General features: G+C 39.6%; 2 protein-coding genes and 1 long non-coding RNA gene across 10 annotated transcripts in view; 1 reads left to right on the top strand and 2 right to left on the bottom strand.

Annotated features, from left to right (window-relative positions):
• Window positions 1-99: 99 nt before the first annotated feature.
• On the bottom strand, window positions 100-20,603 carry ZRSR2 (zinc finger CCCH-type, RNA binding motif and serine/arginine rich 2). Its single transcript, XM_039873308.1, has 10 exons — window positions 20,415-20,603; window positions 19,972-20,051; window positions 15,783-15,873; window positions 12,989-13,097; window positions 12,708-12,794; window positions 9,954-9,992; window positions 9,234-9,352; window positions 4,236-4,449; window positions 1,527-1,582; window positions 100-800 (listed from the first exon to the last, which is right to left on the bottom strand). Exons 1-10 carry the CDS (start codon window positions 20,453-20,455, stop codon window positions 578-580), a joined length of 1,059 nt encoding a protein of 352 aa, XP_039729242.1. The 5' UTR covers window positions 20,456-20,603; the 3' UTR covers window positions 100-577.
• A 224-nt stretch (window positions 20,604-20,827) lies between these two features.
• LOC120611079 (uncharacterized) overlaps window positions 20,828-27,216 on the top strand; it is a 15,077-nt gene continuing 8,688 nt past the window's right edge. For both annotated transcript variants that reach the window (XR_005655075.1, XR_005655076.1), the window contains exon 1: window positions 20,828-21,262. This is a non-coding gene — a long non-coding RNA (uncharacterized LOC120611079). The remainder of the gene's footprint in view (window positions 21,263-27,216) is intronic.
• Window positions 23,276-27,216, bottom strand: part of CA5B (carbonic anhydrase 5B) — a 56,841-nt gene continuing 52,900 nt past the window's right edge. For all 7 annotated transcript variants that reach the window (XM_039873346.1, XM_039873353.1, XM_039873344.1 and 4 more), the window contains one exon: window positions 23,276-25,185. In XM_039873346.1, coding sequence (XP_039729280.1) covers window positions 25,006-25,185 — 180 coding nt within the window. In that variant the 3' untranslated portion in view covers window positions 23,276-25,005. The remainder of the gene's footprint in view (window positions 25,186-27,216) is intronic.

Below are 27,216 nucleotides of genomic sequence, written 5' to 3' on the forward strand. Positions count from 1 at the left end.
GATTGTAAGCTGACAAGGTCCTTGCAATCTGTGAGGTCAACCACGGGTTGCCTCGCCTAAAAAAATAAAAATAATTTCAAAATAATAATAAAAAAATCAAAAAAACAAGTCAAATAGCCTCTTGCTTTGGGGGAGTCAAAGTCGCACTCACGAGCACCTCACCGAAATCACACTGGATTCCCAAGAACTGACAAAAGCAACCGCCTTGCAGCTGCGATCGATCTCTACCACACGAAAGCATGTATGTCAAGTAAGGCAGGGAATGTTAGAGGTGGCGAAAATGACCAAAGATTCATTAGGGATGACTGGGGAAAAAAACATGGCTCAAATGAGGGGAGCCCATGAATAACAAACACCTCTGAACGGCGATATGGAAAAGGTGGCTTCCCACAGACACAACTTCTCAGGCTTCTCGAAGTGTCAGATACAGAGCCCAGGATGGAGGCTGAGAAGACTGGAATTCCAGCCCCAGCTCTGTCACCAGTATACTGTGACAATCGCTTCATGCATAAAGTGATCCACAAGGTCTGTTACAGATCTAAAATGTGACGTCCTTTACATAATGATCTCAGCTCATCTACCGTGTGAGGTAAAAGCTATGCTTCACCCCTTTAAAAGGTGGTCTTTCCTCTAAGAATGCCCCTTTACATAGCAATGGAACAACTGGGGGGAAATCGCGTTGGATTTTACCACAGATGGCCATTTTCCAGCGGGTCACCGGGCAGAATTCACACTGGAGCTGGCGTCCTGCGTACCACCGGCCGTTGAACAGAGAGCGCGCCGCCTGGCATTCTTCTTCCCTTTAAACCACAAATCAAAGGCCGCACTTTACAGTAACGTCCTACGATGCTGATGAAGCCTGCTGTTAATTAACCCTCTTATTAGTTTCCTGTAGGGCCACCAAGCTGACTGCTTTTGTGCTCGAAATCCATTCAGGAACCCTTTTCACTAGCCCTCTGAGAGGTTCTGCTGCGTGGAAATGGGCTTGAGTCAAAGCTTCTTAAATCAAAAGATTGGCCCATGAAAAATGCAGAAGTGTCTTCCATGGTCAGAGCCTGCTCCTTCTCGGCTAGGACTGCTGCTCTCCTTATTAAGATGGTTAATTTAGCCCATTAGCCATGGCGCAGCCTAGGCAAACAGCAAAACGAGCGGAATGATACAATGGCTGCACACTGACTTTGCGTGGGGCTTCGATTTCTGGCTCTTTCAATTTATACTTTTCTATTCTCTAGTTACCCTTTTTCGGTATGTATTTATTATTCAGTATTTTCATTATTAAAATTATATTAGTAAAAAAGTAACTATACTGCAAAAGATTCAAAACTATACGTATACAAAGATGGAAATACAAATGTATTATTTTCAAATCCCTTCTATATTTCTATATCACCTCTAAATATTTTCATTTTTAAAAAATACCATGCATATGAAATCTATGTTTTCAGTGTAAAAATCCCAGATATCCACATAATCACAACATTATACTGTGACAGGATGTGAAGATACTTTATGTTCAGAATACTTACGATTGATATTGAACATAAACATTGCCCCGCAGATGAGGTTCCATGTTGCAGCTGACCTAAGGAGCAAGGAAGAATTCTATCACTAAAAGAACAAATCAAAAACACCTAAGGGAAAGAATCCCTTCAGTCACCAACACACTTTGCCCGGCCCACATTACCAAAAGTAATCAATTCAAGATTCCAAAATCGAGATACAACCCCACTCTCCTCACATTTAAGGCACATTTCAGCACGGAACGGTAGTACAGGCCCCCTGTTGGTCCAGATCGTTTTTTTGTTCCATATATATGAAATGTTTCACATATACATGAAAATACAAAGACCAAAAGTCAGCCTATATATACAGCACTCAGATTTAACACTAACATTTTCTTTTTTGACTGAGAATGTTTAAATATGTACATGTTGATGTTAAAAGCCCTTCCAGCCTATTCTCCCTCCTCCATCACATACATGAGCACTATCCTGAGGCTGGGCGTATCCCTCACATTGCGACACAAATATTTACCGCCACATACACACAAATGCATGTGTATTACGTATATATGGGTATACACATATTTATGTATATACACGCAAAGAAACACGTACATACATGTAAACCACGTATACTCATTGCTTCGTACACTTTAAAATTTTATATAAATAGTACTTATTCACATTCTTTTTTCGAGATGTAATCTTGTAAACTTAATGATTCACTTTTACTATATATTGGATATGGCAAATTATCAGATGAATTTATCCAGTCCTCCAGTGACAAGGCAGCCAAGGCGCTTCCAGTATTTCATCAACAGCGTTCTGGAACATAGGTCCATGGGTCCACGGATCTCTCTGGAGTGCAGAGCCACAAGCGGGTGACACCCATTACCTTCAAGTTCTCTACATACTGACGAACTGACCTCCAAAGTGGTTTTACTAATTCACACATCCTCCCCTACTCTTGGCATTAAGAAAATTTATATATTTTTTTACCTGATAGGTATAACTGTATCTCATTTTAATATGCACCGTTCCTATTACTTGTCAGGTCGAATATTTAAACATTTGCCTTCAAAAAAGACACATCTGATTTGGTTTTATATAATGGTATAAAAAAGTCCTCAAATATTCATACTAATGTTTGGCTTTTGTTTTCAAAATAAATCTATCATTTTACAAAATTTATTCCAGAGTATTTTTATTAGAGCATCCAAAAACAGGCAGGATCCATAATGACAGACAATGGATACCACCAGCCTCAGAAGCAGGACCAAAGGGCCTTGGGAGGCCACACTGGCCATGCCAGGGACTTTAGCGATCACATAAGCCAGTGGTTCCCAAGGACCTGTTAATTTTTCATGATAAATATGACGTTTCGAAAATTTTCCTGCTAAAAATTTACTAAACAAACAGCTTTCCATTTACAACTGCCAATGTCATCAGCATGAGCGTGGCAGACAGAATTCTAAACAAAAGAAAAAAATTCGTGTGGTTAGTGGGTGGCCTGTGGCAGGTGATAGTGTCATTTCCCCTACTCGGCCCGAAGTTCAGAAAGCGGATCCACCACGACCTTCATGAAGCAGGACAATGTAGGGACGCCTGAGGGGAACCACTGATGTCATCCAATCCCTTTACTTTTGGGATGAGGAAAAGGCACAATGAGGTAAGGTGACATGTTCAAGAATGCAGGCCTGGGCGAAGCGCACTAATGTGGCACCATGTTATATGTGGCCAGGCGCTTGTGCTTTCGTGTTTATTGGTTGTGCTGACCAGTGTGAAGACAGGAATGCACACACAACAGAACTAAAAGGCAAAAGAGAAAGAAAAAATTCAAAAAATCTTAAAAGCAGTAGAAAGAAGTATAACCTTGAGCTTCACGAGTGCTCTGTTCCTTGGCTGTTCCAACTTCCTGTCATTTCCAACCAGCAGGAAAAATCTCACGGCTTTACTCCTAGCTTTTTCCAAATCACGAGACATTTTCCCACACTAACGTAACAGAATCATTCAGGTTTGGATCTGATCAAATCACAAGGCAGGAGGCTTCACTGTGACCGAATTCAACCACTGGGTCCCAGCAGCAGTGGCTATTATATCTGACTTCACACTCTTGTGTCAAGGAAGGTGCTAAAATAATTCTATGTGATTTGAATGCCTTTTTGACCCCATAGCTGCATCACGAACCATGACTGGGAACACTACGCTCAGTACTGTTAAGTATCCGATGAATAAAAATAATGTGAAAAAAAAAAAAGGAATCAAGATTTACATCCTGGGGTAGCCCCAGAAGAAACCTGCACCCGGGTGGCAGCTACCAGCTGATACCGCCAACACAATGCGACGAGAACGCAACAGCAAACTCGGTAAACGGCGTACGTGATGTGACACTGGGTTCACTGCCTGCGGAGGCAGGGAGTGCGCCTCTATCACAGGGATCAAAGGCGGCCTCTGCTGAGCGCTGGGCCGGCTACCTGCAGGGCCTGCCACAGACAATTCATCGGCTGGGAAAGCTGGACCGCAAAGGTACTGAAGAGGTGCAGAGCCTTCCCCATCCGGCAGGAACTTCCATTCTCATAGGCGGTTTCATGTACCGTGAGGACGTAACAGGCAACGGGCCCGGCGCAGACCGCTGCACGCGGCCCCCGCCCCAGCAGAGCCTGCGCCCAGCCCTGTCAGGCACCCCGGTGTGAGCTGAGCCAGCCCCCCTTCACGCGAACCGTGCGCGCCCACCTTGAACTGGACCACCTTCCCCACGTTCCTGAACTCCGGGAGCACGTCCTCGTAGAAGTCCAGGAACTGCTGGTAGGTCTCCTCCTCGCTGTACTCCAGGCTGGCGTCAGGGTCGTAGTCGTCCCTTCTGCACTGCTCCATTCCGAACGTTGTAAACATGCTTCTGATAAGAAGGGTGGGGCTTGATGTCGGGAAATTGTGTTTACGTGAACACCTGCATGTGAAAGAGACGCTTCGATTCAGTGGTCTGACGGTCAGCAATGCCACATAAAGTGCTTGCTTTAGATTGAGACAGAGATTCAAGTAACTTGGCTGTTTTGACTTAACTGTAAGAATAAAACCCATTCAGACATGAAATTTCAACACCGAAGAAAACTGTTCTAAGATTGATCAATATTCTATCGACTCTCATTAAAATGTAAAATTGGAAATTATTTCCAAGTTCATATTCAGTTAACCTGCCTTTTGATGAAGTTCAGGAAGTCTGACACATGTGAAAGCATAGCGGAAAAGAAGGTCAGCTGGCAGGACAAATTGTGGTGACGGGCACACAGATACCCTATGTGAGATTTAGGAGAAAGGTAAGAACAATACAATCCTGGTTCTATACCATCTTCGACTAACCTGATGCTTAGAGAGGATAATCTGTTTCCAGCTAATAGAGTATCTCGATCTCATATATGTATAGCGTTTCATAGTTTTCATGACATTTTTATATTTTTTCTCCTGATCCTTGCAGTCTGTTAGGACAGTCGGGACTAGTATCATCCCCACTGTGCAAAGAAGGAAGCAGAGGTCCTAGAGAAGCATGCTTATCTGGGTCGCATGGCTGGTTAGAGGACCCAAGGGACCCGAGTTAACCTACAGTGTACTACCTGTTCATTATCTACGATATGATAAATGTAATTAATTTTTACTTAAATGGAGGCTAACCCTTATGAAGAACAATTTTCTTTTCATAGTGTAAACTGGACCGGGCTTTTCCTGAGTGATTTTTAAAGAATCTTTTCTATGAGTTTATTTTCTTATTTACTGCCTTCTAAAATAAAATGAGAAAAAAATGTAGTTCAAGATCCCGAAATATCAAAATTTTCCTGATTAAGTTTCTAGTTAAAAGCATGATTAGGACAAAAATTTTAGGAAGAAAAAATATCCCCAGAATTTAGGAAGAAAAAAAGTTGAAAATTAGGCAAGTGTTGGAAAAAAACAATGGCCCTGAAATAACTAAATGTTTAACTCATACTCATTTTCCATGTTCATAATATATATCTGTGCACCTGGTGAGATAATGCATATAAAAAGCCCAGCTCGGAAATGTGCAGTGCTCATTAACGTGAAATGTTCTATTTTCCAAAGGACCCTCTTGGATTATTCAGTTGGAGACCTTGTGATGAGATCCATTTTCCCAAGTATAGCTACCGACAGCACAGAGAGCAAGGATTCAACCTGGCTGAGTGCTTGTGGTGAATCGGAATTTTACAAGTATGAAGCACATGCAGAATTAAACTAGAAACCAATTAAATGTTAAAATTATGCTCACAGGCTTATGCTATCTGAATGAACTTGGCTCTAGTTCCCAGGGTGTCAAATGAGCATTTGTGAGTTTTGAGACAGAGCCAGTCCCCATCTAGGGAAAATCCCCACTTGGCCTGGAGACAGGCCATACAATCTGAGTGTATTCAAAGCCAGCCTTATAGCCCCTACTGAAAAGTCAGCTAAGACGAGAGATACTTGGGAAGGCAGTCGAAAGCTGTGGTACCAAGCCTGTATGATTCTCAGAGTCGCCTGGGGAGAACTGAGATTTCTCAGATCCTGCCCCAGACCATCTGTTCACACCTCAAGTACTAACCAGGCCCAACCCCGGGGAACAATACTTTCAAAGTAACTCCCTATCTGGTCCTGGAGGTCGGCCATGTTTGGGAACCCCTGGTTTAGGACATGCTATTTACTCATTACTTAGATACTTAAATCAAGCAAGACTGCCACAAAATCTCATAAACATTACCTTATCCCAGGGACAAGCCAGTAAATGGTGTGGGTCTCCAAATGTCTCCTCAGGTACAGCTAACTGACTAGGCCACTTTTTCTTTCATGGGAGCACTCCGGGTACCCACTACCATTGTCCTCATATGTATGTTGCAGTTAGGCTGCAATCATTTATTAAAGGCCTCTGTAAGAAACAGTCCCCTGAAAATTATGTCCGCAACTGTTAATAAAATTTATTGAAGTTACTGTCTGCCTTCCTACTCAATGTCTTTATACAGTACTTCATGAGAGAACTGTTTCAAATCTGATGCCAGGAAGAGCTCTGTCTTCCCAGAGATCTCGCGCATTCTTCCTTTTCAGTAAGAACTACATAGCTCATCAGCTGTTGGGATGTATTAAAATCAAGAGCCTAGTTAGTTAGCTGTACCTGAGGGGACATTTGGAGACCCACACCATTTACTGGCTTGTCCCTGGGATAAGGTAATGTTTATGAGATTTTGTGGCAGTCTTGCTTGATTTAAGTATCTAAGTAATGAGTAAATAGCATGTCCTAGAATTAAACTCTAATAATTACAAAAACAAAACCAAAAAAAAATACTTAGGCTGTGGAAGTGTTTATCTGATAACATGACAAAGCCCAACAGAAGAGCTGCATGATCTAGATGGAGCAAGTCCCCGTGGTCCCCTGTAAAAGGGGCACGGTATTTTTGTCTGAAGGGATGGTGCTGGATTTTGTAACTGCTAATTTCATAGAATTTTATTTCACAACTCATCACTTGAATGATGAAAATATCCAAAATGCTGTTGGATTTTTTTGATAGTTGTGATGATGAAATTTCATATGCCTATGAAAATATTAAGAAATGTTCACAAACTAATCTGAACACTGCCAATATTTCCTTGAAACGACTCTCAGGGAGCCTGACAGTCCATCCTCTTTCCATAAGTAAGTACCGTCAACTGATTCCCTGAAGCGATTTAGAACATCTCCCCTTGTCTCACTTATGCTCAACAGGAGGAGAGTCAGACTCAGATGATCACAAGTCTTAACATTCAAGCAAATGTTAGAGATACATCATAAATGAGAAATCCTACAGCCAGAAAACTTTAAATATAAACTGGTTCAGCTACCCACAAAAATGTGAACTCGTATTGTCTTTCAAAGATAATTCACTGTCTATTTTTCTCTTCTTTGGTGGGGGGTTGTTTACATCAATCATTACTATTTCTTGATGAAACTGAGCATACATTTGGAAAACACTTGTAAAAGTACAAAGGGGAATAAAGTCTCTCTCTTCTCCTTAGTTCCCAGTTTCTCAGGAGGAAGCTTTCACTACTGACTTTTCATAGATATTCTGGATGCAGGACATACACAAGGAGTTACATATCCTGCATGAACGCCTCAGTCCTAGGCCACATCAGAAACACCTGAGTGCATTTCAAAACTATGGCTGCCCACGTCTCAGAGACTCTCATTTACTCCATTTGAGGTAGGATATAAATTTTTTAAGCTTTCTAGATGATTCTAACATGCATCAAAGAACATGCATGTTAAGAACCACTGTTCTTAAAAAAATGTAAAATAGTGTTTAGGCTTAAATTTAAAAAGAAAGAATGATAGAGAAGGTTCATATCTTCAAAGAAGAAAATGAAACTCACATCATGGATAATTTTATGAATAAGATAAACATGAGAGACAACATACAGTTTCTCATTAAATCATGTGAAATGGCCTATTCATAACCCTTTTTAGAATAGGATACTCAGATACAATTAGATTTTTCCCTCTGCAGAATGCGCGGTAATAATTAAATTTTGCCTCGGATGGATTCATTCACCATTACGAATTATTTACCTAATTTGAGCTGTTCATTCATAATCAGGCCATATTATAGAAATCATCATTGCCTGGCATACAGTTCGTATAAACGAGCATCTATTAAATGAATGAAGACATCAACACTTAGATTTCCACATGAATGTCCTGTTACAAAAACAATGATCCAAAAGACACTGGGAACAAGAGTGTCTCAGAGAATAAAGGCAACAAAAACAAAATGAAAACACCAGCAAACACACCGAGAGGGTTTACCATGTGCCTGGCACTGTTCTACCTGCTTTCCCTGCCTTTATCCATTTCAGCTTCACAGCCCCCTGATAAAAAGAATGCTATTTTTAATCCCCATTTTGCAGATGTGAGAACTAAGGTACAAAGAGCTTAAGTAATCTTCCCAAAGTGACAGCTGCTAAAGGCCAGTTTTTGAACCTGGGGCTGAGCTGGAGCAGACTGAGAGTGGTGAAACAGAATAGTCACCTCCCCACACACACTCCCCGTCCCCAACTCAGACCCTGTCTTTCACAACCATCCCTTTAGGCATCCAATTTTTTAAAGCCTCTTTTGTGCACAGTGTTTGTCATTCAAAAAATAAAGCCAGACGGCTCCGGTCTCTTGAAACAGATGATTTCCCCATCTAAGTTGTCTCACATGGACTGATTCAAGCACAGGAAGAAACTTAAAAACAAAAGGTCTTCATAAAGCTATGGAAGATGCAAAGGGAGCCCCGTCAGAGAACTGGGCTAAGCCCCCCGCAAGGGAAGAGGACTGGGGGAAGAGGAGGATAGACAGCTGGGGGCTGGAGGAGCAGCAAGGACACAGCAGATGCCTCACTATGAACAGTTCAAACTTGGACGTGAGGGAGATCTGGCTGCGACATGTCACATCACTGATCGCCACGGTTGATCGGCTATCTGGCTGCCTACGCGGGTGACTCCTTCCTCCCTCACCGCCCCAAGTGCATCCCTCCCTTCCCCCATAGAGGAGAGGACTGCTCTTCGGTCAAAGGCATGTCAAGGGCACACAAGTAGCTACGCTCCCCTGCTAGACCCTCCAGACAAGCTCGCAAAGCCTCCAAATGTTTCAAACTCAAGCCTGTGCCACCCCCAAAACCAGAACCCAAAAACTTCAACATTTTGAGTCACCTAATTCTGATATGATATAAGCGAATTAGTTACCTATCTCCAAATCTGCAAGCTCCTGTTTTACTGTAGAATGGACAATTAGCTCGATCTTTCTCCAATACTCTTAAGTCCGTGGGTGGTTCTGGGTTTTGCCATGTGGCACCCTTTTCCACCTGTTGAGAAAAAAACCATGAGTTTACCAATAGTGTACAAATCCATGAAGAATTAAATGTTTACAATGTCTTCAAATATTTCGGTCAAAAATACAGATTCATTTAAGAACGTACGCATTTAAATTATAACCTACATTAGAGACTTTACAAACAACTGTGCCTCGGACACGAGCTATGTGTCTGTCTTGGCTCCCAGCCAGTGCTCATTATCGGGCACCATTATAGACACCAGGAATGGTCACTAAGGTTTCCCTTTGTCCATGCATTCTGAGAAGGGCCAAAGGCCTTGCTGGGGAACCAGCACTGATGAAATCAAGGTTCCTCTAAAGCACGTTAAATTGTCCACTGGGGGTGAGAGTGTGTGATGTTGCTTAAGCACACATTAAGGACTATATACAAGGGGATTCAATACCATTTGTTTATGTTCATCAATAAACTTTTGTGGTTCTTACTGTTACATAGATCACAGAGCCACAAAAGTGATTCCAGATACTCAAACGTGACCTAAACAGCGTACCACAAAATTAACATTACTGAAAGTGCTGTTTTTAAAAGAAATGTTTATCAGTCTCAAATTCTTAATGAAAGGTTTTTAAAATACCTGATTTTCAGCCCGCACCAGCATCTTCTGCACAGCTTCCTACAAATGGTGCAAACATAGGAGCAATGAAAACCTGGGAGTCAGGTAAGTCACATCTGGTTTCTCTGGTTAAGAATCTCATGTGTAACAATTTTTTAAAACCCACACATACAAAAGGCTTCAAGTTCTAATTTGCTTTTTAAAGCACAGGTCTTCTGAAGTTTTCAAAGGATATATAGGTGAGAGTTTTTATTCAAACAGGACATTTAATGGCTGAGATCGCAAAATATTGAAAATATCAACTTATAATAGTTTCAGTAACAGTAATATTTAGTGTATTTGAGCACATATACCATGTCCTAGTTTTTAAGATGAGGTATTAATGATAATAAAGTGCGATGCTAGCTGAAACATCATAAACATTTAACAGATGCTAAAATATAACATGAACAAGAGTAATTAGGATTGACGAAAAATTCCAAATTTTTCGTTAAAGCGAAAGAAGTCCTGCAATATGCCAGTAAATTTTGACCTCATCGGCATTTAAACAAGTTTTGAAATTATGATCAACGGACTTCACTTCCCTAGACCCTTAAAGCGTTTCATAAAAGACATCTGTCTAGCTGCTTACTTGCTAACCCTACCTGGTCACTTAAGTGTCCTCGGTAACTTAACATGCTCCAAATGGAACTCTAGTTGTCCCTCCTCCGCACCCATGTAAATGCCCCATCTCAGTTCAAACTAGAATCTACAAGTGTATGATCTGAACTCCTCTCCGCTTCTTTCCCCTCCCCGTCCGTTTAGTCTACCAGGGTCCTGCTGACTCTCCTCATCACACTCTGATCTGTGTACTTCTGTCTTAGGCACCACCCTCACCCAAACCACCCCCGTGTCCCATCTGGAGCAGCTGCCTTCTAACTAGTCGCCCTACTTCCACTCTTGCCTCCTTGGTAAAGTCACTCCCTGCTTAAAAGCCTTCAGCAGTTTCCCATTACCCTTAGCATAAAATCCAAACCTGTCCTTCCAATCCAGGAGGCCCCATGTGACCTGAACCCGCCGACCGTGCTGACCTCCTCCCCTGTGGCTGTCTGCTTTGGTCTCTAGGTTTCAGGCACTCTGACCTTTCAGCTCCATGCTTGGGCCTCTTCCCTCTGCCTAGACCTGTTTTCCCCCTGAGATCTCAGCACTCAGGTGTCAGCTCACATATCAGCTCCTCAGAGAAGCCTTCCTTGACCAGCGATGTGAAGTACTTCCCTGGCCCAGCCACCCATCACATGACTCCCTGTTCTGTTTCTTTATAGCTCTTAACATGATCTTACGGCATGTAAAATGAGTTCTTCCCTACTTATCATCTGGCTCTTACCTAGACAACTAATTCAGTGAGAGCACGGACTGTCTTTTTTGCTGCTCTGTCTCTGTCCACTATGGAACTGCCTAGCACGCAGCGGAAACAGACTGCATGTCCCTTTATATACGCTCACAATTGACTTCATTTTACCCACTTCTCCTTAACATTTTGCCAGACTTCCTTTGAAACAAAAGCCTGAGCTTTTTGGGAAAAGCCTGAGCTTTATCTACTGACAAAAGACTTCAATTGAAGAATATTCTACCATTATCGGGATTATTACTTCCTTATTAAAAAAAAAAAAAAAAAAGATAAGCTCCAAACAATTTTCCTGCCTCTAAGAACCTACTGAGGTCAAAGATTATTTGGCAAGTCATGCTCAAATTAGAGTATCTAAGATTTGTACTGGAATTAACTGATAGCCTGAGACAAAAAACAAAGGTCACGGAGGCTGTCTCTAACCCATCATGACTAGGATGTAAACAAATGCACTTTTCCCCATGATAAGTTGATTAACTACCCAATTTTATGCCATTCAAAGTCAGCAATATTACAGAAAAGATACCTCCTGATGAATCAGTCAAGGCAAGATGAGCTGTGATATCTTTGAAATAAATATACTGTTAAGGAACCGCAGCGAATATACCAAATCAATCTTTAAAAAGAATTCTGAAAATACAGGAGATACATACATATAACCTTATTGATTTTTTTAAACAAGCAACTATGTGTTAGCTGCAATTGTGTTTATAGCCCAACTTGGAAAGGAAGTCAAAGTTTAATAATGAAAAACTTTCCTAATTCTTCAAATCTGAGTTCCTGATTTCTTTCAATTGACTAATTCTTGCTGACATGTCATAAACAGTTAAGTCTCTTATGAACTAAATATATATGGAAACGATACAAAATATTATTCTCTAACCAAGTAAACCCATATACAACAGAACCCCAGAAAAATCATTTGCTCTAGAGTGGTACATAGTGTAAAGCAGGGCCCGGCTGCCTGTTTTTGTAAATAAATAATAGTTTTATGTAAATGCAACCACACCATTCATGTACAGATTATCTATGGCTGCTTTCAGGGCACACTAACAGAGCTGGGTGTTTGCAACAGAGAACATACAGACCACAAAAGCCCAAAGTATTTACTCTCTGGCCCTTTACAGAAAAAGCTTGCAAATCTCTGGTAGAAAGGGTAAAAAGGTTAGTAAAGCTGAAGAAAAACCTTAAGGTATCCACCACTGCACAGACCAAAAGAAGAGCATCAGAAGGAAACTCTAGTGTACATACTGAAAACATGACTCTTTCTAAACGAAACCCCGAAGCCCCGAACCCTGCTATGCCTATAGCTTGTTCTTCAACCCGCCACACGCCGCATCTGCTCACTAAGAGGATACGCAGTGCGTTTATCCTCCTGTGACAGGAATCACCTCTCTTTCTCTCCTCTCCTGTAGCTTCTGCTTCTGCTCTTCTTTCTCTTTTTTCTGCTGTTCTTCCCATTCTTCCTTTAACTTTCTCTTTACAGGGGAGAAAAAAAGAATGACAAGTAATATTTCTTAGACTCACGTTTTAAAAGTTAACATACGAGGCAAATAAATGAAAAACTTTAACAACACTTTAAAAATGGGTGATATCCAGTTTAAGTTCAAGATACATGACTCTTGATGAGTTTTGGTTAACTAGTTAACTGGTTATCTGATTAATACTGTACCTCTTGTTCTTCCTGCCGTTTTCTAGCTGCCTCTGCCTTTTCTTTCTTTATTCTGAATTCTTCTTGTGCCTTCTGCTCCCGCAGCAACCACTCCTCATGTAATTTTTGCCTATCGAAATAACATAATCAAAGAAGTGGGCATTAATCTACAAATACACACACATGCAATAGTAAAATGACATGTTTGGGAATGATTAAACTATCCTGAAAGACGCTTTCTGGAAAATAGTTAAGTGGGGGTAAGAGAAAGAGAAGATGTGAGTAGCAATCTGAAAAGCACTACTTTTCAGCAACTATCTGCCTAGAGGGTAATGCTTTCTAATCATCACTTCTACATTTTGTATCTGTGACATCTTTTATATAAAACAATGACACAACTTTCCCTGTAGGTTGACTATAGTAATGTTTAGGTACCAATGAAGTGAGTAAGAAGTTTCAAAGCCACATCCAGTTTTTCGCATTCAGGAAGTATTATCCTCCCTATTCTACTCATTTTAAAAGTGGCAGCCAGGACTGCGGCACTAGGGAACCTGGCGTCTTGGGCCGTAAACCTTCAGATGCTACTCTATCTAGTGAAGAGACCCCTGTGGTTTGCCCTAAGCACCGAAACTGCTGAAAGGAGGAAAATAAAACCACATCGTGATCATGCCTTTAAAATAAAGCTACGGTTTTAAGAAAAGATGATGAAGAGTTATAAAAATAAATAAGCAGTATCTAGTTTATTTTTTAAAATGACCAACTATAAAGAGTGATATTATCTTAAAATGGTGTCTCAGACATCCAATATCACAAGTTACTAATTAAAGATGGGCTACATTTCAAAAGTTGATTAGCCATTTGGGTGTTTAGAACCTAGATTGCATTTTCCCATTGAATCTGGAAACAGGAAATGAAATATAAGAAACTGTTCTATATCGCTTCAGCGACATTAGGAGTTAGGTAAGGTTTTAAGTCTAGCCCGGGGACCTAACCATAATTTCAAATACTCTATGGAAAAATATATTCCATTTCCAAGTGCAGATTCCAGGAACACACCATGGAAGAGACTGCATACGTCTGAAAGAACATGCAGATTTTTGACTGCTTGGGGAGCCAGCACCTCTAACCCCCCTGTTGTTCAAGGGTCAACTGTATATCATCTTCACCATAACAGAAATCTGATGAGAACCAGTTATTACAGCACCTCCTACCTGCTAACACTATGTTAGGCACCATACACTTATCACCCCCCTCCATCTACTCTCCCCCTTCTCTGAGGTGGGTGCTAGGATTGACCCACATTCCAGGCAAGGACACTGAAGCTTAGAGAGATTAAGCAACTTGAACACAGCTAACAACGTTAACTGCATTGGGTGGGGTAAAGGGTTTTGATAATTTGACCTATTTATGTGCTTAGATAGAGAAGAGGAATTAATTACAAGAAAAGTAGCAACATACTAAACAGAGAGTGTCTATAAAGCTTTTTTCTCCTTTTAAAAATTTATTTTTTATCGTGGCAAAATATATATACTATAAAATTTACCAACTTTAAATGTACAGTTGAATAGCATTAAGTACATTCACATTTTTGTGTACCACGTTTAAAAAAAAACTATCCCTGAAAAATACTGAGAGAAAAAGTAGCACAATATTTTTGTCATCTCTGGATGAGAGAGGTCTTTTTAAGTCACACACCAAGGCCAGATATCATGAAAACTGATGATGTGAAAATCAAATTATGGTAGGTAATGCTGTAAGCTAAGACTGATGAATAATGAGAAAAATATACATCATACATATGATAAAGGATTAATATTCGTAAGCAATAACACTGCTTACACTACAAACTTAAAAACATATATCCCAAAAGAGAAAGATACAAGACTTAAGCAATCTACGAATAGGTAATAAAATATATAAAAAGATAGTAAATCTTACGAATTTAGAAGTGTACATTTGAAACAATGAAATACAACTTTTCACCATAGGAGTTTTAAAAACTGATAATACCTAATATGAGTGAAGGTATAGAGAAATGGGCACCTTGATTCACTGTTGGAGGAGCTGCAGACTGCAACCTGGATGTCCTTCCTACCTGCCCATCTACATTTTACATATATTTATCCTTTGAGCCCAACCATTTCATTTCTAGGCATTTTCCTAAAGAAATAACAGGACAATTACCAAGGATATATAGTCATGGATGCTCACTGTAAAATTTAAAAATTCTGAATGTAAATTAATAAATAATAATAAATAGTACATAGTAAATGAACGTTATTTAATAGCAATAACCTGAATGTTCATTAGGAGAGAACTATAAATTATGAATAAAGAATAAATTATGCTATAGCTATACAATGGATACTGTGTTGCCATTGAAAGGGTTAAATAATCTCTGCATCAACACTGAAAGAAATGTCCCATAAATTTAGCAAAAAAAAAGCAACTTAGATATGTATAAATACCATCCTATAATAGAAATATGCATGTATAGTACATCTACACTTTCTTATATTCTTAACAGTGACTATCTTTGGGAGTGTTGAGTTCATTGAAGCCCTTTTACACTTATTTTGATTTTTAAAAAATATTTATGAATTAGCAAAAACAGTGAAAAATACTTTCATTAAGAAAAAAAAATGACAACATCTAGTTTTACCCTGTCACCTGGAGAGTTAAATAGCTCATCCAGGGTATTTTCTAAGGCCGATTCTGTGTAAGATTTTATAAAGAAGACCCAAACTAGTTAGTAAAGACATAATATTCAAATGAAATGACTAGGTTCATGAGAAGTGCTTCAATCAGCACTGACCTCTCTATCTCCAACTGCTTCTCTTCTTCTAGTTGTTGTTCAGTAAAAGATTCCTCCTCCTCCTCCTCCTCCTCCTCCTTCTGTGAGAGTCCTGAGGGAATTTAAATGTTTTATTAAACTATCTGAGTATACAAACCCTTAGGCAATAATTTAGGAAAAAAATACCTTCTTTAATTTTTACAATTATAGCATGAACCTGTTTTTATAATTTTCTAAAAACAAGGGCTCCAACCGCCCAAATATGGTACAATGTGAGCATCAAAAAGAACAATGACGGTAGTAGATAAAACCTTAAATTTAAAATTAATGGTTTCATAGGGATACTCAAAAAGTTGGTGGGGGTGTGGGAGGGAACATCCATCCATCTTTACGGAAAAATGGTGACTAAGAAATATAGGAGACTCGAGTAGAAAAGTCATCACTTTTGCAACCCCACTGTTAAGAATTAATTTGGACACAGATGCTAAAAACATTGAAAGAAAGCCTATTGGGAAGAGGATATTTACACCATCTCAAAATAGCAGCCCACAGATGAGTACAAATTACAAAGGGGGAAACATCCTTTACAAAGGAGCCATTTTATTGGCAACGTGGACCACACTTAGCATCATCAGGCGTGGAACCACAGACATTACAGGTTCCCTGATGTATGCAATGAGAGGCATACAGCATCAGCTTTGTGTATTTTGCCATGAAAATTATAACTTGAAGCTAATCGGGAAAAGACAGACTAATCCAGAATTCAGGACATTCCACCAGACAACTGGCTTGAGCTTTACAAAATAATCAATCTTGGTCTGAGAAAGTTTAAATATGGCCCATATATATCATTGATTCTTGTTTTTTTCACTTGGGTGCAAGTTTAATATTGCGGTCCTTATTCTGAGGAGATGCGGGCTGAAGTATTTAGGGATGAGGATCATGATATCTGCAACTGACATGTAAAGGGTTCAGAAAAAAATTGTACGTATGTATCTATTTATATAGAGAGAAAAAGTAAGGCAAAATGTTAACAACTGGCAAATTCAGGTGAAGGGTTCACGACCATTTATGGTAATATTTTTTCAACTTTGAGTACACTGGAACATCTTCAAAATAAAAACAGGAAAACAATTTTTCATATAATAAACACATATCCTTTCCTATTTGGAATTCAAATTTGAGGGAAAAAAATGAGGAAAATTGAAGTGATCGTAAGAAAATGTAACAGAAGATCTCAGGCTTAAAGGAAAAAGATTTTGTGTCTGTCAAATATATTGACTATAGGTTTCGCCAAAGGCTCACCTCCTCCTAATTACAATAATTTACTTTTCTTAAGCAAGTAAACTTTATTATTTTGACATGTGAAATTAAAAGAAAATTGGTAAAAATTAAGATAAGTTCTAACTCGCATAGAATAATATCTAATAATTCAGAGAAATAATCTAATGTACATAAAGCGCCTTGCAGAGAACCTGGCACAGAGGCTACGGCTGACTTAGAGGTGTGCCCACGGACTAGACACTGCCTGCAGATGTCTGATATGCAAACACATCTGTTGCCTGACTCACTCAATCCCCCATCCTGCCACAAACCAAGCTCTCACACTCCAGAGGTGATCGCTAATAGTTCTGGGTGCAGCATTTTCTTTACATATATGTATTCTTGCATATATCTGATGTTACATATATAATATATGTAATTGTAACTATATGGAATCATGCTATAGTTTTACAACTTGCCCTTTATACTTAACCCATTTCCCATTTAAAGAAAAACAAGTAAAACTCGCTGCTAGCGTTAATTTAATTTTACATGAACACGTTCTTTGAGGGTGAAGCAAATCTGACTGGTTTTCAATATGAAAACATAAAAATTTCTTGGAGTTATTTCTAAACAGAACTTGTCTTTAAACCTAATGTAACAGAATGTATACATAAATCGGATTCATCAAATGCATCTTTGGCTAACAAGTGTTTGAGAACAATGTTAACATCACATGTAGGAATGCTGAGTTTTCTGGGATTTGATATTTTCAGCAATTGAGAATTACTATGTTTTGTAAATAAATACCACTACTGAAGACAATACTATAAATAGAATGATGTCATTTGTTTCTAAAGACTACTGATATACTAGAGCGATGTGAAAATAATAAAACCAAGATATTTTGTGGCAAACTTTGGGGGTAAGGTTAGGACTGTAATCCATGAGTTATCTTCGAGTAAACACTGTAGCCACCAGCACCGCTGGCAAGTATTCCCCGGGCAAACGGGAAATGGATTAATGTTACCTTAATTTCTGACAAGGCAGCTCATTTCAGATTACTTTAAGTAGAACTGGATGCTAAAGAGGCTACCTGGAATTGAGAGGCCGATATTCCAGAAATTTCTACCAATCATTTGTCAACTCATTCTTATAGCGATTCTTATATAAAATCTCTACTTTCTAACTTTTTGGGTAATTTTTGCCATCCAATGTGTGCTACAATGAACTGTAGTATTTGATAGGCTACAGTATTCATGAAGCACCACTAAATAACAAATTGTGAGTCGGGTGGACAAAAGTAGGAGCAGTCATCCAGAGACAAGTGCTCAGCCTTGGATCTGCCATTAGCCATACAATCCTGAGCAGACCAGTGACCTGCATCTTTCCACTAACTAAACTGCTAAAGGACACCATCTACCTGTCTCTCCACAAAGGCTCACTCCAAACGCACTTTGCAAATCAACGTGGGGGGCAGGGGGGAATCAACACAATACAAACAGCTTTAGGATTTAAAACAGGGAAAGGAAAAAAAGGTTCAAAAAGGTTTATTCAAAGAAAATAGGTTAAATGAACAAGTAAGGTAGCTGAGAACTTTAAGGGAGGTGGGGGTATCGCTAAGAGCATCAATAACTCCAACCCACCCTCTACCTAGGTTTTCCCTGATGCTTCATCCTGCCTCTCTAGTGGACCAGTTCTGAACAAATAAAAAAGGAGATGCTAAAAAAGGGTGCAGGTAAACACACTGCTCCTTCCATTCTAAATATTCCAAGCAATGCCACTAAAATAATTACTAGACAACTCCAACGGTAAATAAAACTTCTATGGCTATGTTTCTCAAGGCCCCCAAATCCTGGTTACTTGAGGCCCTTCATGGTTTGTGGACCTCAAGAATTGTCTCTGATAAGATTTTTTGTCCCCATTTCATTTCTGATTCTATTTTTAAAATTAAATTTATTGAGGTAACATTGCTTAATAACATTATATGGTTCACGTGTACAACTTTATACATCTGTATATTCCATTGTGTGCTCACCACCCACAGTCTAGTCTCCTTCCATCACCGCATATGTCTAAGATAACTTAATAAATATATTTTGGATAATCTGGATGACAACCATTATAATCCAGTACTTCTGTGTGATTTCAGTGCTTCCACCTGCATTCATAACTACTATATAATATTACGACTTAGTACTAATTTCATTATATTAAACAGACAGGTTTAATATGTAAATGTTAAATTCTGCCATACGAAGGCCAAATGACACGATGAAGGCTCCACAGTATTTTACCAAAAAAAAAAAAAAAAAGTAATAACCACAGGGAAAAAGTAGTAGTGCACTCTAAACTCTAATCAGTACCGTATTCACGTCGTGAGCATGTTTCCCACGATCTGTAACATCACATAAACGTAGATTGAATTTTTATTGGATGTGTGATTTCACTTGGCTTTGTAATTTGTAAATATGTTTTACAGTTAAATAAGCGTTTCATAACTAGTTTTTTGCACATGTATTTCAGTAATATATTAATAATAATGAGTCGACAAAGGGTCTCTTGCGTTACTCAAGTTTGAGAGAAACTTGCAATGTCTAAAACCCTCGACTCCTGCTGGTTTTACAAAGAAAAATATTCACCGAATACTTACTACGTGCAAGAGCTGTGCTAGCTGCTGTAACTCGTGATGCCTGCACCTGTAATATTAGATAGTCCATAAATACTTACACATAATCAGCAGGTGACGATTCACTATGCGTTTTTCCCCCTTTAGGACGTTAACAGTTTCTGACACGAGTCTAACGTAACTTTACCTGAGAAGGCAGTAGCCACAGCAATTCATTATCAGATACATTACTTGGCTTCCTTCTGACACTGGGACCTCAAGTTAGGACGGGAGTGAGGAGAGCAATTTCACACACAGGAAACAGGATGAGTCCGTTACCTGAGTCTCTCAATCGAGCGAGTTCCTGCCGACGTTTCTTTCGCTTCTCCTTCTTCAGGGCGGCCCTATACTTTTTGTGGCTGGAGAAACAAGACAGGCACACACCAGCGTCAGTGGCCGCACCTGTGGCGGTGTCTGCCCGAGCTCCCCTGTCCGCATCTAGTTACAGGAAATCGCCCGGGTGCTCGGGAGTAAAATCTTGCCTCCCATTTTTCGATTAAAGAACACTGCCTCGCCCTTTCACGCCCAGACGGCAGGTCTTCCCCATCCCGGCACCTATTACTCTTCTCGCCTCCCTGGGCTGACAAACGCCCGTGATACGTCCGGACCGCGTCCCCGCGCCGCCGCGGAGGCTCGCTTGCTTGCCTAGTTCCCCTTTACTTCCTGCTTGAATACGCTCCATGCCCAGCCTCGGCCCGCTAATTCCCCCCAGCCCAGTTTACCTGGGTTTCTCCGGAAACAACAGCGTCCCAGGGACGGCCATCTTGCCAGCGCCGTCACGCCCACAAGAGCCGCCGGAAGAGGCGGGCTTAACAGAGAGCGCAACCGCGCGCAGGCGCAGATGCCGCACGGTTGTTCCGGCGGGCAGGGACCGATCAAAGACGGAAAATGGGAGATGTTTGTAGGTAGTTCATCTTCTGAAACACCGCACAATTAAATGTCTCCTTCCCGAAAATTCCTACCCGCCCTGGGAGTATTTCTTCCCTCCCAGTGCTTCTTAGTGCCTTGTCACTACCTCTCCCAAGACCATAGAGGGGTGTCTCGTGGCCAGGAGGTTAAAGTCACACTTTTCCCTCTTTTCTCATCCACTCACGAAGCTTCACCCTACCCACGTCAGCTCGCTTAGCTTCCCAGTCCGACATCCCCCAGGCTCCGCCTCCTTCTGCAGTTCCACCTATCAGCTTAGACAAATTTGTAGACTCCGCCCCTTCCCATTCGCACCTGCTGGCTCTAGAGGTGAACTTAACTTTTGGGGCTGCAAGGTGCAACCTCTACTTCCAAGGAACTTACAATCTAGAAGCAGAGAAGTACCAATACATAAATAAGATAAAATGGTACAGGCAACTTAAGTTTACTTAACATAGTCTACCTGGGATTCACGGAGAGCTTTTCTGATGCCTGAATTGAGTTTTGAAGGAAGATGGCCTTTACCCTAGTGGAGAAGGATGGGACTAAATCAGCATAAGCAAAGGCACTGAGAAGTTAAATGTAGAATCTGCTGGAACCGCAAGAATTTTGGCCATCAAATTTAAAGGGCAATTGGAGAGCATCTAGGAATACAGCGGTAAAGGTAGGCTGGGGCTGGGTTATGGAAGAGGGCCTAGTATGCCATGCTAATACCGTTTACTTACAGTTCTGTTGGCAACAGGAAACTATTGAAAGCTTTTAAGTTGAGGCTTGTTGTGGTCGTATTTGTGTTTTAGGTAAATTACTCTGGTTTGCAAAATAAGGGATAAAGCCTGAATATCACCATCTAGGTGGGAAGTTGCAAGGATTTAAACTGTCGCAATGAGAGTAGGGATTGAGAAAGTAACATCAGCCCTGCAATTACTCAGACTGTGATGTACACATACAAGGCCAGGGACAAGACCAAGAAGAAAATGATTCTCCCAAAGACACATTGCAGCTGCAAAATGATTAATAACCTGCCTTTTGAGAGATTGGATAACTTCCCTGGCTTCGCTTTGTTCCTCTCTCCTCCAAATCAAAATTACTGAGCTACTCAGTGACTAGACTGCCCCCTGCTTCCCCTAGTTCCTCCTTGGAATCATTCGGAAGCCCAAATTCTGCATAAAGCCTTGCCCTCCTTCCTCTTCTGGAGATACTTGGAGTGACACACCTGGACAAGTCGACCTTGTCCAGCTCAGAGCATCCGTTATTAGGGACATAGGTTTTGGAATTGGAATGACTGGGAAACTCAAACCTTGAATTTCTGATCTTGAGTAAATTCCTTAATGTCTAGGCCTCAGTCACCTACTCTGTAAAAATCAAGAGAGTAATAATAGTTCCCAGAGTATGCTACATGTTGGCATAGTGCCTGGCAGTAGTGTCCACGACAGTCGCTATTATATCATCATCGGGGTGAAAACCTCCCAACCCTCTCAAGAGTGGGTTAGGTATTTGTCCTGCATGTGTTCCCAGCACAAGTATTTCACCTTTCATAACACCTATCACACTATGTTGCACTTTGTTGCTTTCACAAGTCTGCTTGCACTAAATCTTAAACTCCTTGAAGGTAGAGAGTTGACAGTTATATCCCCAAACTAGAGAATGTACTGAGTGGCACACAATGCAGCTGTGCAAATCACCAATTTTGCTGTTTCCTGTGACCAGGACTTATGCTGAGAATTACTGCCATTCTGAAAGCTCAGTGTTTGGGTTGCTGTAACATTTCTTATGAATTACGCCAGACTTCCACGTAGTAACAATAAGCAAGAATATCTTCTAAGAAGAGACTCCTAATTAAAAAGGGATACAGATTTAGATTTTGTTATGATTTAGAACGAATGTAAGTCTCCTTTTATAGGAGACATTTATCTTCAGCAATTAACCTCTGAATCCATTTTCATGAAAAAGTTAACTTCATTACAGAAGTTACTTTAAAACCCAATTTCATTTTCAAACTATAGTTAGCATCATTTGCATTGATAAATCATAAGATAAAAATAAGGTGTGTAAAAATTTAGAGCAAAGATATATTCTGCTATGATATTCCAATAAACAGAACAAAGTTAACCTTTATTCTACAATAGAACATGTATTTTCTGTTTTTCTTGGTGTCTGAAATATATCATCTACTTAATCTCAAGTATGTATGTTTTAGTTTATCCCCCCTCTATGGAAAAATGCCTAAATTTTTATTGTCTTTAGAAAAGAGCTAATTATTTTTTTTAAAAAAGAAAGAAAATAGCTAATTATCTAAAAAAGTTAAAGAAAGTATTTTACTTATATAAATGATGTCATAGATAATGCTATTGCTAAATATGAGTCTTAGTTATTATAAAGTGACCAAAGAACGATCCGTAAATGTATTTTTTGTTTATTGCAAGCAAAAAAGGAGAGCAAGAAAAAAAGGTTTATTCTCCAAATGCCACATTAGAATTCTTTCCATTAGGTTTTTTTTTTGGCTCTAGTAGGACAATGGTAGTAGGATTCATTCAGTGGTCAATGCAGAAGTCCTCAGGAAAGAACATTTCATCCCTTACCTACTACTAATTTCAGTATTAGTCATCAGGTTTTGTATATTATGTGTATTATATACTTTATTCTTACAATACAGTAAGCTAGAGAAAGGAAGAACATCACAAAGCAAATATATTTATAGTATTGTATGTATTTATTGAAAAAAAATCCATGTATAAGTGGTCCTGTATAGTTCAAACCCATGTTGTTCTAGGGTCAACTGTACATCCTTTGTATCTCTAAGATGTGAGGGTAAGTCGGGAGTTCTGTACATTGGTTCTCACTCCAATTTGGAAGATTCACTGCAGTAGAATTTTGCACTAAGAGTTTGCAAGAGGCCTAAGAAGGAAGCCTGTGTGCCCAGAATAATGCATACCTTGTGCGTTTACCCTTTTAAAGATAACTATGGTTTGAAACAGATCAATTGTATTAAGGTAACAAACTTTTTCCCTACGTTTGCATTTTTTTTAAGAATTGTATTCATTTACGGAGGCATACTTGCTTCCCTTTCCCAGAGAAGGCATGCACCCTAGAAGCAAATGCCTTCACCCACACTTCACCCGCTTTAGAACAGAGATATCCCCCTAAACTTATACATCCAACTCCAATCCTATCTATTTTGCCTACTGAATTTATTATTTATTTGTAATTGTGGTAAAATACACATAAAATTTATCATCGTAACCTTTTTCAGTGTACAGTTCAGTGGTGTTAAGTATATTTATCCAACCCTATCTTGCAGACCAGATGACTAGCATGTTAATGAATGATATACTACTAGTTAATGCAATATTGAGTCTGTACCCACTCTTACAGGCAATCAGAAACATTTCAAGACATTTACAAGTAAGGACAACAGTGGCGTGGATTCCTCAGAATACGTAGAATTATCTAGATTTTAGTCTGCCTGACGGGTCTCTCCTATTACCGTAGCAAAAGTCTTCTAAGCCACCGTATAAATTGGGAGATTTATGTTGATCATCTGCTTTGCATAGAACCTCTACTAAAGAAATAAAGTTCAGTTTTAAAGGGAAGCCAAGATAGTTCTGTAATTGTGGAAAATGTTATCATATTCTATGAAACAGTGTACAAATAATGCAAAATAATACTATATACTATAGCTTTATATTACTAATCATTTGAAAAGTACTTCTGTGAATATATCATAAAAGAATTCTAAGCTCTATGTACTTCAAGCATTTTCTTTAAAATGTTCTACACTGCATATGCTTTCTATAGGATCAAGACTTTAAGTAAAATATCTGATCTTCAGAAATGCACAAGGATTTCCAGATAGAAGTAAATCTGTATTTTCTTAGAACTACACATTTTTTCTGTATCACAAATTGATAGTAAGTAAGTAGCATATCACGTACTAGTAAGATAACTAAAGATTGGGGCAAATGTGCTCATTGAGAAGGCTTTATAAAAGAAAACTCATTCATGATTTGAAATAAAATATACCTAAAACCATGGCCGATGTTCAGCCAGGAAGTACTTGTCTGGGCCCCATGGCTATTTCTGAAAGGCCTTCTGAAAGGGATGATATTTCATCATCCCTACTTATAACTCAACAGAACCACTAACTAATAAACATAAAAACATAGCTCAAAAACGTCAGACATAAAAAGATGTTATGGTAACCAACAGGTTGCTATAAAAGAAACTTGTGTCTCTTGCTGCCACTTCAGTGATAAACATTGTCAATAAAGACTGAAGAGGCCCTGCCACACCAAGAAATACACATCTTTAGTTAGTAGTATTAAATGCAGGTGTTTAGAATAGTCTTAGTTAAGAATTTCTTAAAAGCTAGTATGTATTAAAGCAAAATAGCACCTAGATATGGGTGTCTTAGGAGGTCACTTGGCTGGGCGACGGCTTGGGTTTCGCTTGTATATTCAGCACATAATCATGACGGAAGGATGAGCGGACAGTGCGATTCATTAGGGGCTGAAGAGGGCGGAAGTTATCCACCATTCTTTTCTCTTTCTCCCCCTTGGAAGTGAAAAGCAGGGTCCGAAATTGCTCAAGCTAGAAATGGAAACAGGAAGCATAAGTAATTTCAATAGAAAAACAGCTTCACTTCATGAATAAATTACTTTCACTTTTATAACTCTGAAACATTCCTCTAAAATTACATGCACGACAGAGAGTAGATGTCGTTGTATGGAGAAAACAGCAGGACGTGGTGAAACCAGCCAGGCACTTGGGATCCAAGGACTCGGGGTCAAAGGCCCTGTCCCCCACATAGTAGCCATTTGCCAAGAACAAGTTACTTCATCTTTGATTGCAGGCACTTCATCTTGCATTGGGCAAAACAGCAGCCTACAGGATGATAAAGGAATGGGCTGGTGCATGGAATAACAGTGCCAAAAATGTTTTGCTTTTGCAAAATGTAACTGAATCGTTAACAAGAACAATGTATTCTTGATTGCTTATTACACCTGGGCATTGTGGGCAAGGTGATGCATGTGATGTCTTAACAGGCAGTGGGATACCCCGCCGACACTGTTCAATAGAACTTTTTCCATGATGATGACAATACCCTCTGCATGGTTCACTAGAGTAGCCACAAGCTACAAATGGCTACGGATCTCCTGAAACGTGGCTTGTGTGACTAAGGAAGTGAATTTTAAACTTAATTTTGATTTAAATGGCCACGTATGGCTGGCTAGTCAGTGGCTAAGTATTGGACAGGGCAGCTCAATACAAAAAAAGCAATCCACATTAACGTGGCAATAGCATCCATCAATCAGTAGTAGCCCTTGGCTTTCTGAGCGAGTTGGAAAACCGTTAACCTTGTAGCTCGGAGAGGACAGCCTGAGACACAGAAGGCAAGCCTGTGAAGACTGCTTTGGATTAAAGACTTTAGGCCAAGTATAGCTGAAGAGGCAGGACTGTAACCAGAGGCAGGCGCCAAAAATGATCATACTTATAAATGACACATATACCTTCATTAATTAGGAACGTGTCCAAGTAACTAAGGTTTAGTTTTATTCAACAAATTGCAAAGATTAGAAATAGCCTAAAAATCAATAAGTTACATTAGATCTATAAACTGGACTAGTATATAGCCGTTAACAGTGATGTTAAAGATAATGTTTATTATCTATAAAACATTCCACACATCACTGAGTGAAAAGAGCAGCAAAATGGTATACACAGAAAGATTCCATTTTGTTTTAAAAGTTATGTCTATTTATACAAGTAAAAGACTAGAAGGATTTACCCAAACAGTGATTCGCACTAAGTGGTTAGATTATAGGTGACTAGTATGATAGATGACAGCTCTACCTTTTTTCCTCACAGAAATTTCCATGCTGAAATTTTATTTCTAAAGTCCTTCATATGGGCCACTGACCTTGTTTGTTTAATTTTTTTTTTCAGTGTTATGTCAACTTCTAAATAGGAAAGATAGAAGCAGATTAAGTGTATAGGCCGCTAAGTCAGGCGTTGGGCAGTCAAAATCTGCATTTTATCATTTTATTGTGGATTTCATCACACGCAATTAAAAAAAAAAATACACAGCCTAATTTACTAGTTGCTTTCTTTACGACTTCTGGTTTTGATAGAAAAGCTTCCTCCATTTGAAGGTGAAGGGGAGCAGAGTTTGTGACCCCAAAATATGCCTTTGCCATAAGGATTATTTGAGCTGATAACTTTTATGAAACCGCAGACACAGGAGCCCTGAAAACGGAGTAGAAGTTACCTTTTTGTAAGAGACAGTTACATTTATAAGAGAAATCTCCATTTGTAAGGGTGCCTCCCTCTCCGTACCAGGAAGAGAATGACTCTAAATCTCTAGAATCATTCATCAATGGAGAAGGACTTAAATCTGCATAACAGTCTTACCCTTGTTTACTGTGTTTTCCTAGTAACTGCCCCCTAACTGCTTCCTCATCCCCAACATCTTCCTTTGTCTTTAGCTGGAGATGGTATTTAAGGTGCTGGCTTGGGCCATTTGGGGGACTTACTCAGTTTTCCTGAGTCTCTTCCACGTAAACAGGAAGAATCCATGTTATTAAACTTCTTTTGTTTTTTTCCCAGTTAATCAATCTCTCT

This window comes from Pteropus medius, unplaced genomic scaffold, assembly GCF_902729225.1.
Source record: "Pteropus medius unplaced genomic scaffold, Ma_sr-lr_union100, whole genome shotgun sequence".
NCBI lineage: Eukaryota > Metazoa > Chordata > Mammalia > Chiroptera > Pteropodidae > Pteropus > Pteropus medius.

Excerpts from the sequence above, each read along its gene's own strand:
- ZRSR2 (XM_039873308.1), bottom strand. The coding sequence starts at position 20,455 with ATGGCCGTCCCTGGGACGCTGTTGTTTCCGGAGAAACCCAG. Across the intron at positions 9,993-12,707 it reads AGGAGAGGAGAGAAAGAGAG|GAAGCTGTGCAGAAGATGCT; the intron begins GTGATTCCTGTC and ends CACCATTTGTAG. Across the intron at positions 4,450-9,233 it reads GCTTGCAGATTTGGAGATAG|GTGTTCACGTAAACACAATT; the intron begins GTAACTAATTCG and ends TTTCACATGCAG.